The 13787-nt window shown below is 50.6% G+C and overlaps 1 protein-coding gene and 1 long non-coding RNA gene across 13 annotated transcripts in view; one reads left to right on the forward strand and one right to left on the reverse strand.

Moving 5' to 3' along the window:
• The window catches only part of GNAS (GNAS complex locus), a 66401-nt gene that overhangs the window by 10694 nt on the left and 41920 nt on the right, over window positions 1–13787 (reverse strand). For 4 of the 11 annotated variants that reach the window (XM_070472461.1, XM_070472460.1, XM_070472458.1 and 1 more), the window contains exon 2: window positions 3768–3840. In XM_070472461.1, the coding sequence (XP_070328562.1) occupies window positions 3768–3840 (73 nt within the window). Of the gene's footprint in view, window positions 1–769; window positions 815–3767; window positions 3841–7529; window positions 8160–13787 lie in introns of those variants that run through there. The other 7 variants (XM_070472459.1, XM_070472456.1, XM_070472455.1 and 4 more) reach the window with 4 other exon arrangements.
• On the forward strand, window positions 10454–12096 carry LOC139036730 (uncharacterized). 2 transcript variants are annotated; one of them, XR_011489565.1, is made up of 2 exons: window positions 10454–10772; window positions 11589–12096. It is a non-coding gene; the product is annotated as an uncharacterized lncRNA (long non-coding RNA). The 2 variants fall into 2 exon arrangements; XR_011489564.1 differs by having other exon boundaries at window positions 10454–10643.

Genomic DNA, 13787 nt, shown 5'->3' on the forward strand with positions numbered 1-13787 from the left:
AAAGAGCTGCTCCCTCACTGCGTGCTGAATACGCAGAGCAGTGCTTGGAGAAAGTTACCTGGCATGCGTGTATGTGTGAGTGTGATGGGCAGTGCGGATGCAGGAAGTGAAGAAAAAAAAAAATTTGATAATGAGTGGAAAAAGATGGAGGCCATCATTAATTTCCTGTCCACTCGATAAAATTGCAATTATAAAAAGACCAGAGACTTTTCGAGATCATTCTCAACAATGACCTCCCTCCTCCTCAAGGTGCCAAGCATTTATCTCCCCCCCGCCCAATTAAGGACGGTGCGGCACCACGTATTTTAACAGAGGTAAAAAGATTTTTTTTTTCCCAGAGAGGTCTGAAATTTTAACATCAGACCAGCCACAGGGTAGATAGAATTTAGTAGTTTTAAAAACAAGTAGCCAGTTTTAAAAATAAGTAGCCAATTCAAATGGAGAGCTGGGGGTGGGGGATAGAAACTATCAATTTTTGAAATCCTAAACTGACCGTCTTAATGCTTAAGTCTATAGCTTTCCCCCAGCTGGATCTAATTATACTTTAAAGATGGCAAAAAAAAAAAAAAAAAAAAAAAAAATCTGTTTTGCACTTCACTTGCTCTGAAATGACAAGAAAGTGTGTTGTTTGCAAATGTATCTACCAAGATGGCTGATGGCCCTTAAATGATTTTGGTTTTCTTCCCGGGTCTCTGTGTCCTGTTTCCCCGTATGATGTGTGTGTCAGGTGTGCGTGTGTGAAAGTTTTTCTGTTTTTCAATGTGCCTACCCATCGCTGTTGCTCCTTGCAGCCTGCGGGTCCTCTTCGCCGCCCCTTTTAAAGAGAGATTGAAAGCTCACCTAATCTGCAAGGCACCGCAATTTCACAAAATCCCCACACAGCCTCCCTAAATTCCTCAACAAACGGCCGCCATCCTCCCGTTAATTCTTAGGTCGCCTTCATGGCTAAATTGGCACGTCTACTGAGACCGCAGGCCATGGGGGGAAGAATTCCACACCTTCACTGCAGCATTAGCAGAACCCTCTGGAGACTTCCGTCAGGTACAGGAGGGACGGATAATTATTTTCTTGTGCTTTCACTAAATGTACATGCATCAGGGAGCTAAAGCAGTGATTTATCTCACAGTTCTTTGGAGAATATAGCAGCGCGTAAGGCCCCTGATGGTCCCAGACCTCATTCGCCGTGTTGTACTGAACACACAAAGGTCCATGATTTTGGGCCCCTGATTTCCTGGTGCATTATTAATTCCCTCCCTTCTTGGACTTGGGCTGCTACCTATGTTTTTATTTCTATACAACTGTTCCCCACAAATTGTCATCAATTAAAAGTGTGCCTGAACTGTGAGGCCCACAGCAAAAAAAAAAAAAAAAAAAAAAACCCAATTAAAAGAATAAAACCCACTACCACCAAGCCCCTCCCTCCCCAAACCCAATCTTCGTGATTGGCAGGAACTCCTCCTTGAAGGTGGGAGGGGCAGGATGGCTCAAGCTGTATACCAGGTTTTGTAATTGATTAGCTTATTAGCTCATCCAGTGTTAATGGCACTCTTCTCACCCCCAAATGTAAGGGAGTTAGCTAGCGTTGAGTTAGGAAAATCCGCATTTGACCTCTGTGTTTGTGAAGGTCAGATTAATATGCCACGGTTACTCTGCAGAGGTACTCGGCACAGCAGTCTGCGCACAGTTAAGGCAAATATAATAGCTCAGCCCAGCCCTGACAAAGCGCACGTTTACGGAGCAAGGAGGCAGAGACCCTAACCACCGCACAGAAACCCCTTGGGTGGACGGATGTCCTCACTTGGCAGGGAATTCCTAGTGGAGAAGGAAACCGCCTTTGTTGCAATACCGCAGCGAGGATAAAGAAAAAAGGAGGCTCATTTGTATGAGATAAAAATAAGGTTTCTAGGCTCACATAAAGAATTCCCCTGTATGTCACTTTCACAGGCTAAATTTAACATCCTCAGAGATTACCTATGGCTTCCTCTACAAACAGGCAAACTGGGAATGTCTCTTCCTCTTTCGGGAAAAAAAAAAAACACACAACTCAGAAAAGAGAAGTGCTGGTTTAAATGCCTCGTCTGCATTACAGACAGGCTCACTTAGGGGGGAGAAACTTTTCTCTAAAAATTAAACAATTTTAGGGCAATCCACAGAGTAATAAAACTTTAAGTGAATTATTTCAAGGATGTCCTATCTTCTATTGGACCTGAGCTAAGGTAAACAGTGGCTGCTGCATCCTTTTAAAAATGCAGGCCACATCCAATTTTAATCAAAATATTTATCTAGAGGGTACATGGTCAAATTATTTTTGCTTAACAAGCCTCCTGAAGCAGCGCTCCCCGGAAAGTTGCTGGAGGGAAAATTATGCAAGGTTTTTCTTTAAATTACAAAATCACAGCAAAAAGCCTATTTCAGGCTTTTTAATTGACAGACAGCAGTCTCTGGTGGATGGGCTTTACCGAAAGGTGTGTCAAATTAAGAATTTCAGAATTGGTTTGTGACATGTGAACGTGACTTAATCAACATGTACTTGCATACCGGTAACTCATCGGGAGAGCCATTCATAAAACTGGTTAAAAGAGCTCATCCCTCTGAATTTTAAACTTAAAAAGCATCCTAAACTAAATGTCCATTTGTATGGATGATGTCATCCTTTTCTCTACCTTACCCCTCCGTGATTATCTGGTCTGAGAAATTCTAGAACTTTCCATAAAGAGCTGCCTCCTGCAGTTCTTTTACTTCTAATAGGTGATAAAATTCATCCCTGTTTTCCCCCGTGTAAGTGCATAGTAGGAGACAGTAACTGGTCTTTGTTTGTTGGAGGGAGGGGTTGGTGCATAACTGAATTAAAACTATGCCCCTCTGACTCAACCTCCCCTTTGGACACTTAAGGGGAATACAATTTTAAATTGAGCCCAGGTTTAAGAAAAGGAATAGGGCTGCTAACCAACTAGTTAACTGCAAACCAGTGCCTGCAAGTGACTGTAAGGTTAACTACCCTTACCAGCCCACGTGAAAGTACAGGTGGGTCTGGGGAGACCTATGCCCCTTATTTGCATTCTTCTCTATAGTTTACATCTTCATATATGCACTCTCTCTTTTCACCTTTATTCTCACTGCGGTATTGTCACATTGTCCTAAAGCAAGATGCCTTGAAGGACTTCTCAAAGGCAAAAGTGCCCCTAGGTCTGGCCGGAAGTACCTAACTCCCAGCCTTTCCAATATTTAAATATCTTTTTATTTAGGCAAGATCATCGATTTTTAAAAAGGGAAATGATGATTTGCCCGTGATAATTCCAAAGGGGGGCGGGGGAATGAAGAATTACTAACAAGGGCTGACTCTTCCCACTTTGTTTTATGTGAGAATATTATTGAAACAATGTTTCCCTAATAGTTTAAAACATCCTGCACTGGTGCATTGCGCTGCAATGTGCTGGGGGTGGGGACCAGCTCTGCAGCGGTCAGCGTGGCCAGGCAAACGGATGGCCAGGGCCGCTGTCAGCCACGTTGGAGACCCACTGCACCAAAACCTACCGCAGACCTGTCATGGGGCCAACACAGGGGCTTTATTACTATTACTGCTTGCTGCTGCACCAAAGAGTAAAAAAGGAGGAAAACAGCCCCGAAAGAGCTTTTTTCCTGATATGTAGGCTGAAAAAATTAAGCGGACATTGGCTGCCCAGTCCCTAAAAGCTACCTAAACTTCCTAAAGGTTAGTATAAAATGTGGTACTCTGACCTTGCCCTTGGTACAGATTTGACACTTACTCTCCATTAAACCCATTAACATGCAGGATCCTCATTTGCTTCACAATGGTGCTTTTACCAGATTCTCCAGCACCTAGAAAATGAAAGTAAGTCTCAGGTTAAGAAAGAGGCATTTTACACATTTTGGGCAAGGAGGAGAGAGAGAGAGGGAGAGGGAGAGAGAGAGACACTACTGCTGTTTTCTTCATAGAAGCAACACGCAAAACACAAGCAAAATAAGAGACGTGCAAATTTCCTTGACATTTCGACGCAGAAAAAATGAAATAAACATCCAACTGTGTGTGTACCTGCAGTATTTCACCATCAGAACAACAAACATGAATTAAAGGTTTTGGTTTGTTTAGGTGTTTTCTTTTAGTTGTTTTAAAATTTGTGGGGTGGGCACAGAAAGAATGATGCAATTTTGTCATGGTGGGGGGAGGTAAGAAAATTACAGTTATAACTGTGAAACTGGATCTTTGAACTACGAGCGTTCACTGGTAAAAACGTACACCTTAATGTATATGGGCACATAATTCATTGTTTGTCAGCTGTTTCATGGTTAAAATACCCCAGGGTTCACAGACAATGCCCAGACCCCTATGGCGCCCCCAGATCTAAACTGACGCAGCAGCTCTCCAACATTTTCTCCAAGTAGCTGTTTTGTCTGCAGGGTTCTTGCCCCTTGGGCTACTTAAAAACCACCCCCTTAGCCCCACAATATTCCATTTGATCCACTTCTCCACACCCCTCCCCCCTTTCACTGCAAACTTTATTTTTCTAAAGCTAAACCCTCTCGGGATATAACAACCATTTGGGGGTGGGGGGGAGATGAAAGACCATCTATTTGCTGTCTTGAAAAATATTTAAATATAGTGCTTGAGAACAACCCTATTAATAACATGTTAAAAAGGACAAGACTTTAATCATAAGGGAAAATATTCCTGAAAACGACTGAATTTTCAATGATTCCAAGCCCTTCATGACTAACAGAGCTAGAAAAAGGGCGTATGCCCCCATTTGAAATCACCTTAAATTTGTAAAAACATGTATTTTATGGAAAAAACATAGTTCCACCAAGCTAGGAGGAGGATTGCTAGTTTCTCGGCCTCTGTAAATGGATACTCTCTCCAACAAATAATCGTGAGTGGACAATTTTTGCCCCCCTCCCACACAAACCTATTTGGTTTTTTAGCCCCTCTTCACTTTTTATTGTTTTGTTTTACTGCCCAGAGAGCAAAGCATTCCTCCTTCTCTTGCCTTTTCACAAGGCTGTAATCAATATCTATAAAAAGTTAAAATTAGTTTCCACAGAAACATTGATTTCAAAGCAAACATTCTATCTTAATGAGCCTAACTCTCATAAATTAAAATATTAACGGTACTACTGAAGAGAATACATAATATTAATCAGAATTTCCAATATTCTTGTTTCGTGTTAAAATTCGTAGCACCTCTTTTACATGCAGAGGTCCGTGCCTCAGTTTCCACATTTAGGAAATCAGAGAAACTGCAAAACTAAGGCAAGATCTTTTGTGGCCCTGTAACTGAAATTTTATTTCATAAATTAAAAAAGAGGATCCTGGGCATCATTATGTTTCCTTCTTTTTTTGGGTAGGGGGCATCACTTGGTGAGAATCACCATTTAAAGACGTAAAATGCGTGGCACTGACCCGGGCTGCAAAGCCCCATGCCAGAGGTTTTTTATGATAATAGGACTAGGACACCTGGGGCAGGTTAGCCTAGTGATGCCCGGTGCATTCAGAGTTAACAGTCTCAAATTAAGGGGAGACTATGATCACTGTGCAAAGGTGTTATAAATTTAAGGTACCATTCACATCACATTTAAAATAAGTATTCAGACAGCAAGAGTGTTCCTAGGAAAGATTCTAGACTTTTCTAGGCTTATACTTTGAAATCAAGTTATACGCAATTAATATTCACACACCATAATTCCACCTTTAGAAGTCTGACAACAGCTCAACATATGTACCATTTAATTACTGTAATTGCAAATGCATAAACACCAAAGAGACTTATTTTCACTTAATAATTTTCTGCTTTACATAAATCTGGACCCAGGAGAACAAAGACATGACCCCGTCCCCCAAAAGCAAAGGAGACGCCACCACAAAGGAAAAACAGCCCTTTACCTTTTATTCTTTATAATCAAGCTCTTTTGTTGATATGTGACCCTGAACTAGGTCTTAACCTAGCAAATTCACTCAGATAGCCAAATTACTAAGGAAGTGGAAAACTTCCATACTAATTAATGCTTGTGTAATTCTTCTGGTCATTTCAACAATTTCTTTTATGCTTCTTTTATTTATTTTTCCAAATCAGCACCTTTAAGAAAAATGGGGGAAAGGCCATCTCCTTAGAGTTAACAGCCCCCTCCCAACGCCTTTATTTATTTATTTATTTTGCCAAAGATGAAAAACCGCAATCAAAAGAGAAAACCCAAAACCAAACAACCAAATGTCACTTGACAAACTACTAATTAATGTATTCTCCTCTCCTTCCACCTGGAAAAAAAGTCTTTTCCTTCAAGTGCGCTGGATTCCCTCCCCCCCCCACCTTGAAAAGGACAAAAAAAAAAAAAAAAAAAAAACACCACGCCATTTCCAGACCAAGAAGCCATTTACAGACAAATGTCATTTTCCAGTTTTGATTTGTGCATGTCTTTTTTTTTTTTTCTCCTTTTTTCACAAAGCGCTCTCAATGTGGCCGACTAACAGGAAAATGTGTGTGTGCTAATGGTTTATGGGGGGGGGGGCGCGCTGCTCTTGGGGGGGTGGGCGGCAGCTGCTACAATTAATTCTCTTCTTTGCTTTTCAAAAAGCCTGCATATCTGGAAGGGGAAAAAAAGGTCATACTGTAAAATGACGTGTCATTTGGCTTCACTGGGCACTTCAGCGTACTAACTCCATTTTTTTTTTTTTCGGCCTTATTTTATTCGATTCTCCTTCGCTTCCTTCCACGGCCCGACCCGGCCCGGGACACGTCTGCTCCGCGCACACAGGGTGTCCTGCCCCAAACGCACCAAGTCGCGCCCAGCGGCCGCCGCGCAGCCTCCTCCCGCCCCCCGCCCCCCCTCGGCTCCGGCGCCACGACTCGCCCGCGCCCCCTCCCCCTCGCTGCACCACCTTTACCACCCGGAGCCCTTCCGAGGGGCTGATGTCACCCGCCCCCCCCCAACTCTCCGCGGCCACTTCCCCCGCCGAACCTCCCCTCGACGAGGCCCCCTCCGCCACCGCGGCGTGCCCCCCCCCCCACCCCGCTGGCTGGCTTTCTCCCTGTCCCTCTCCCGACAAATCACACACCCCACGGAGGCGGGTCCCCCTCCCGTGGCCCGCCACCCCATTTCCTGTCCCCGAAACCCTCTTTTTTGTCGCAGTCTCCCGAGCCCTGTGGGACTCCCCCTCCCCCTCCCCAACACGCACCCGAAGCCCCGGCGCCGAGTAGGCCTCGCGGAGAGAGACAGAGAGAGAGGGGAGGGCGCGGGGAAGACGGGAGAGAGACCGGGAGCGGGCGACCAGGGCAGGGAGCCCCGCGCCGGCGTCGCCACGGCCCCCCGCCCTATTTCAGGCCCCCGCCCGGCCGAATGGCGCCCCGGGGTCCCCCTTCCGGCCTCGCCCCCCAGAGGCTGAGCCCGCGGGCGGGCGGCGGGCTCGGGAGCGCGCGCCCGGGGCGAGGGGCGGGCTCGGCGCGCGCGGCCTGCGGGGCGCCCCGAGGGGCCCCCCCGGGCTGGGCCGGGGCCGGCGCCCCCCGCCCCGCCCTTACCCAGCAGCAGCAGACGGTGCGTGGCCCGGTAGACCTGCTTGTCCTTCTGCAGCTGCTTCTCGATCTTCTTGTTGGCCTCGCGCTGCGCCTTCTCCTCGTTGCGCTGGTCCTCGGTCTTGCTGTTTCCGAGACAGCCCATGGCGGCGGCGGCGGCGGCGGCGGCGGGGCCGGGCGCGGGCGGCCTCAAGCGGGCCGAGAGGGCCGGGGCAGCACCGGGCGGGCGGGCCGGGCGCGGAATCGGCTCCTCGGGGAGGAGCGCGCGGGGAGGGCGGTGTCGCTGTGCCTGAGCAGAGCGCGCGGCTCCCAGCCCCTCGAGCTTGAGCCCAGGGGTCTGATGGCCGCCGCGGAGCGAGGCGGACCTGAGACGGAGCTGCGGGAGCTGCTGCCGCCGCTGCCGCCGCCGCCGCTCTTATTGCCTCGGCCAGAGCCCCGCCGCCGCCCCGACCCAGAGCTCCGCGGCGGGCGGGGGGAGGCGGGGGGAGGCGGAGGCGGCGGCGGCGAGGGGGGTGGAAGGAGGAGGAGGAGGGATGAGGAGCGGCCGCAGCGGCGGGCAGGGCGGGAGCTGGCGGAGGGAGGCGCCCCCCCCGGGTACCCGGGGAGGGGGGTCCCTCCGCCCGCGTCCGGCCCGGGACGGGACAGGCCCGGGAGACGCCCCCTCGCCCCCCCTGGCTTGGGCCCCAAGCGGGCCCGGCCTCCGGGGGGAGAGGGGGCGTCTCCGAGCCGGTGACGACCCCTCGCACGACGCCAACGCTCCACCCCCCGGTCCGCGTCGCCCTGCGGCCCCCGAGGCCGAGCGCCCCCCTCCCCTCCCGCGGGCGCCACCGAGGGGCCGGGGTGGGCGGAAGGGGAGGGAGTGCGAGCCAGAGCCCGGACTTAGGAAAATTTTCGAAAAGAAGTGAGAGACATAGAGAGAGCTAGAGAGCAGGGAAGTGTGGAAAAAGCGAGGCGAGCACGAACCAAAGGACAGAGCAACCGAAAAGGAAAATGTGTCCAAACACACATACACAAATACTCAATAAAACTCCACACTACACAGCGATGGTGGTGTCTGGGGGCGGGGGTGGGGGGTCTGACTTAGATGAGCCGCTCCTCGCGCCCCCGGCGACGGGCGCCAGGGCCGGACTCGAAGGCACCCGAGGCCCCGGAGTGCCCTCGGCCTCTGCGCTTGGCCGGGCCGCCCACGAAGGAGAAGAAGGCGCAGCCCAGGAACATTCGGAAGCAGCAGGTCGCCCCGAAAAAGAAGCCGCAGCCGCGGCCCTCGTCCGGGTTCGGGTGCATTAGAAAGTCCAGTACCCACGCGGGGTTGCGCACGGAGAAGACGAGGAAGGTCAGCAGCGGCAGGTGGGCGCTCAGCGCGCTCATCTCCAGCCGCCCAGACCCCCACACGGCGCTCCTGAGGCCTCGCAGGGCGTCGAACAAGTCGTCGTAGTCGTCGTCCACCTCGTCGTCGTCATAGTCGTCGTCCTCGTCACTTGAGTCCGTGTCCCACTCAATCCAGATCCTACTCGTGGCCCCGGCGCCGGCGCCCACGCCGACCCCGGCGGCGCCCTCCGCGGCGCCCTCGACGGCGGCGGCGGCGCCGGCCGCGGCGGCGACCTCCGGGCCTCGGGCCGCCTCCTGGGCTTCTAGCCCCTTCTTCTTCATCTTCTTCTGCATCTTCTCCAACTTCTTCCTCTCCTTCTCCTTCTTCTTCTCCTCTTTTTTTCTCTGCTCCAGCAGCTTCTTCTCCATCTTCCGCCGCTCTTTTTCGGTCAGCAACTTCTCGCCGGGCGCCTCTTGCTCCGACTTCTTCGGGGGCTTCTCGGCGACCCCTTTCTTCCGCGACGCGCGCTGCTCGGCCAGCGCTGCAGCCACCGCCGCAGCTTCGGCAGCCACCTCGGCCGCAGCCAACGCTGTCTTCCTCTCGCTCTCCAGCGCTCGAGCTTTGAGTTTCATGGCCATCTTCAGCATGACGGCTTGGCCACCTCGGGGTGCCTGGCTCTCGCCTGGCCCGGGCGCCCTGTTTGCCCCCGGCCTCGGGCTGGCCGGACCCCGTGCGCCCCGTGTCGGGGGAGTCTGTTGCGATCCCCGCGGCTCTGTCCCGGGGGGGGGCCGCGAAGCGCGGCTGCCGGGCTTCGTCCGGGCTGCTGGGCTGGCTGCCTAAGAGTTAGCGCCAAAACGGATGAGCAAACGAAAAGGGGGCGAGAACAAACCAAAAAGCACCCAACAATACGATAAATCAAAAAGCACCAAGAAATGTCAAACAACTCAAAAAAGAAAAAGTGCAGAAGGCGCGATGGCACGAGTTTGCTGTTACCCTCAGACGCTCCTTGGTTAGGCTCTTGGGCACGCCAATGGAGAAAAGAGAAGAGAAGAAAGAGAATTGGGGGGTGCCCCGAAGGCTCGGGCAGGGCGGTAGCGCCGGGGCGCCCCTGCCCTGTCCTGGCCCCGGTGGCTGTTGCCCCGCGCCGGGCGACTCGCACTTCCGCGGGAGGCCACGGTGCCCCCGGACTTACATGTGAGTGAGGTGCACTCACACGCAAGGCAGTGCCTGCCTGCCTGCCTGCCGGCCGCCCGCCGCCACCCCACGCCGGGAGGCTTCGCTCCAGCCGCGGCGCCGCCGCCGGGAGCCGGAGAGCCAGCGAGCGAGCAGCGCGCAGGGCCGGCCACCTGACGCAGCCCGCTCCGCGGTGCCGACGCGACTGAGCGTGCCGCCGGAGAGCAGCGCTCCTAAGCGGCCCGATGACGCCCCAGCCTCTCTTCAGAGGACGGGCCCACCGCGGTGGCCCCTATAAACCGAAGGGGAAGCCGAAAAATCGGCCCGCCGGGGACGTGCCCAAACGGGCTGCCACGCACCCCGGGGGTGCGGGCTGGTGCGGGGGGCCACGCAGGTGTGGGCGCTGGGTGTGGGGGATGCGGCACTGGGGGGCTCGGGGGCGCCCAAGGCGGTGGGCGCCGGACCCCGCCTCCCAGACCTGCCTCCCAATTTTCGGTGAGTGGTGTAGCCCTGGGCGGCGTGCAAAGTGTGCGACGGCGGCGCTCACCCGGCCACGCGCCTCCTTACCTCCCGCTTCCCGGTTAGCGTGCGCGGGCCGGCTACCCAACCCTCCCTCCCAGCGGCGCGCGCCCGCGGAGGTAGGTGTCGGCACTAATTAATCGCGGCGCGCGATAGGTGATGTGCGGTGTGATATGAGCGCGGGACGGGCATCATCGCCAGGGGAAGCCGGCGACGCGAGAGCCAAGCGCTGGTGGCCAGGTCGCAGAGTCGGTGCCCTTGGAGTCCTCCCGAGTTGGCGAGGTGGTGGGCCAGGGTGTCCCAGTTATCCGTGGCTGGGCCTGCGGGCTGCGGTGGCTGGGGGTGTTCTGGAACAGATGGAAAAGTAGTTTATTGATCACGAATTTGTTTGAGAATTGTTTAAAAACTGTCAAGTGTTTCCCCCACCGCACCCCAGCACTGTCCCATTTAAGGATGCGGCAGACCGAGAGCAGTGGGTTAAGGGCAGTGACACCGAGTCAGTCCTCAACGACTCGGAGGCGGCTCGCTTTTCCTGGGACCTTGGTTGAGTCGTTTGAAGTCAAGCGGGTGTCTGCTTGGGTACAATTCATTCATTCATTCAATAAAAGTTTGGTCCCAACAGCCCACCTGGTGCCCAGGTGAGTCAAGAGTAGCCAGGACGTCATGTCTAAGACCTTGGCAACTGCCTTGGGTGGTTGATGGGCCACCTGCCAGTCAACCCAGATTCACAAGTAGTCAGGACTACTACTCTCTCTGTTCTTTAAGTTTCTTTCACTTTGAAACAGTCATTAAAACTTTGGATAAAAGTTGGAGTGATAAAAAGAAAACAGCCTATTTGTAAATGGAAACACAGCTAACATACCTAGGGGGTGGGGTGATTGATTGGTTGGGTCAGAGGCCTTGAGTAAATTGTCCCTATAGTTTTTCTTTGAAAATAGAAAGGCACTGTTAATCATTCAACGGGACTGTTGAAATTCCCCCCTTCCCCCAGTTTGCTCAACTCAAAATAAGAAAAGGTGTGACAGATGAAGGTGTCACCTATTATTTGTTGTTGACCCCATCAGGTACACCTCTGCCCCCCCTCCTTCCCCATTTCTACAAGGCCTCACTTCATGAACCTGAGAGATGGTGAGGGCAATTCAAAGTCAGCAGAGAACACTCGGAATTAAGAACAGGAAGCGAAATCTTCACGCCAGACTCTCATGGTCTATATCTGCTACCTCTCCTGACAACGGGGTCCAGACATTCTCGGACTCTGCAGAAAAGTTGCTGTGTTTGCCCTTCCACCCCCATTCCCAAATCAGCCAAGTTCTGATCACGCTCTGGATATGTCCTCTCTTTCCACACAAAAATACACCTTCTGTCGACAGAAACCTCAAAGGAACTGCCATCCACCAAAACAAAACCGGATAAAAATATTCACCCTATAGGCCGGAATGTTCTCATAAATAAATTCCACAGTAAGGCTGTCTGAAACTATGACTTAATCATTCGCCAGCTAGGTTAGAAACTACCTAAAGATTGAGTTTTGTATCTTTACCTATTAAATAAAAACCTCTTGCTTGAATTTGATTAATTGATCAACTGTCGTTTTTTAAAAATTGGTGAAGGCTTATGAGGAGGAACAGGCCAGATTTTTGTTAAGCTCCATTTGTTCCAAAACATCTTCCTTCCTGCTTCTAATGTGGCGAAGAGCAAATACATTGTATTTAAGAGGAACAAGGTAAATAGTAACCAATACAACCTTGATACTTATGCCAGTAGCTACACATTACTACAAAGAATATAATGAAGAGTCTCCTTATTTGGAAATCCCTGAGTTGGGTTACCATCTCCCCCTTTTAGATAAATACGAAGCCTGAACTTTGAAAGGAGTGAAGCTGTCCCATGTCATATGCTGACACATATTCCAGGCAAGTACAATCAGGACTATTGTCCTAGAATGTATAAAGCAAGGTCAGGCTTCAGCCATTTCAACTTCTAACCTGGCAGGTCATTCTTGGAAAAAAAAAATTTTAAGTGTAGGTTTCACCTATATTTTATTATGACCAACCACTGATGAACAAATAAAGCATTTACTTTGTAAATATATGACAGCAGGTGGAATCAATGGTTTACAGGTAAGCAAAGGCCACTAAGAGCTCTGAAACACAAGCTCGTTTGTGGTCTGTTCGGCTTTCTGTTTTCACCCCACACAAAGTGAAAGATGAGATTTTACTTAATTGGCGTGGTGAGCTGACACTGTCTACAGTTTTCAGTCTAGCAGCTGACCTACCCAGGGCCTTAAAAGTTTTAATTTAAAAAAAAATTTTAAAAAGGGCTTTCAGGTTCAGAGGCCACCATGCGTGACCTTTTGATATGAATTAGTGATTTATTTTAATAGGTTGTTACCGTTTTAAGGGCCTGGTTTATGCTCTGAGAGTGAGCAATCCATTAGCATAATTCTTGGAACAGCCCAGACTGGTGAGTTTTCCAGTGGAAGGGGCCTCTTGTTTGGCTCAGGGACAGATGGAAGTCGTGGAAATTTCAAGCTCTGAAGAGGGGCGAAGGGCCAGAATGTCCCCGGTGTAAAGTGGCTGGTTCAGGTGACCTGCTCCCTGCCAAAGCCAGCAAGTGGGGATAACAACACACCCATAACCCGAACACTAGGTCACCTCCCGCTATGACTGTAAAACAGAGGGGGGTCCCATGCTATACACAGGGCTGACGGATCAGCAGCTCCCTCCAGCAAAGAATACTTTACAACAATGGATGGGTTGGCAAGTCGGGGTTTGTTTTTTTTTTTAGTGGTCTTGTAAGCTTCATATTTATGGGTGGATGTGTTCCTTGGCTCTTTTGCATCTTCCTGTCTGAGAAAGAATGCCTTGTCTGCTGTTAGAAGCAATATACTTGCTATAGCTCAGAATCTTGAAAACGTTTTTTACACTTAATGGTGTAATTAAGTTTTTGGACAAGCATGTGTTCTTCTTGGCCTTTCATTAGATGGGTCATTGTGAGGTTCCAGAGAAAATAAAATTATGATATTATTTTAATAGCCTAGCAAACAAATAGGTCTCCAGCGAAACAGAAACCTTAGCTGTAAGTTTTTAATAATAATGCTTAGTACTTCAATGGTGCGTTCTGTCTTTAAAGCACATTTTGTACTTTAACTAGAATGACCGAAATTGTTGTTGCAAATGAATGTGACTTGAGACCTGTACTATACACATGATGAAGCAGGTATTGTAAAATGCCTTCCTAGTTAATCCCTGATGAGAAGGTTC

This window comes from Odocoileus virginianus, chromosome 9 (assembly GCF_023699985.2).
Source record: "Odocoileus virginianus isolate 20LAN1187 ecotype Illinois chromosome 9, Ovbor_1.2, whole genome shotgun sequence".
NCBI lineage: Eukaryota > Metazoa > Chordata > Mammalia > Artiodactyla > Cervidae > Odocoileus > Odocoileus virginianus.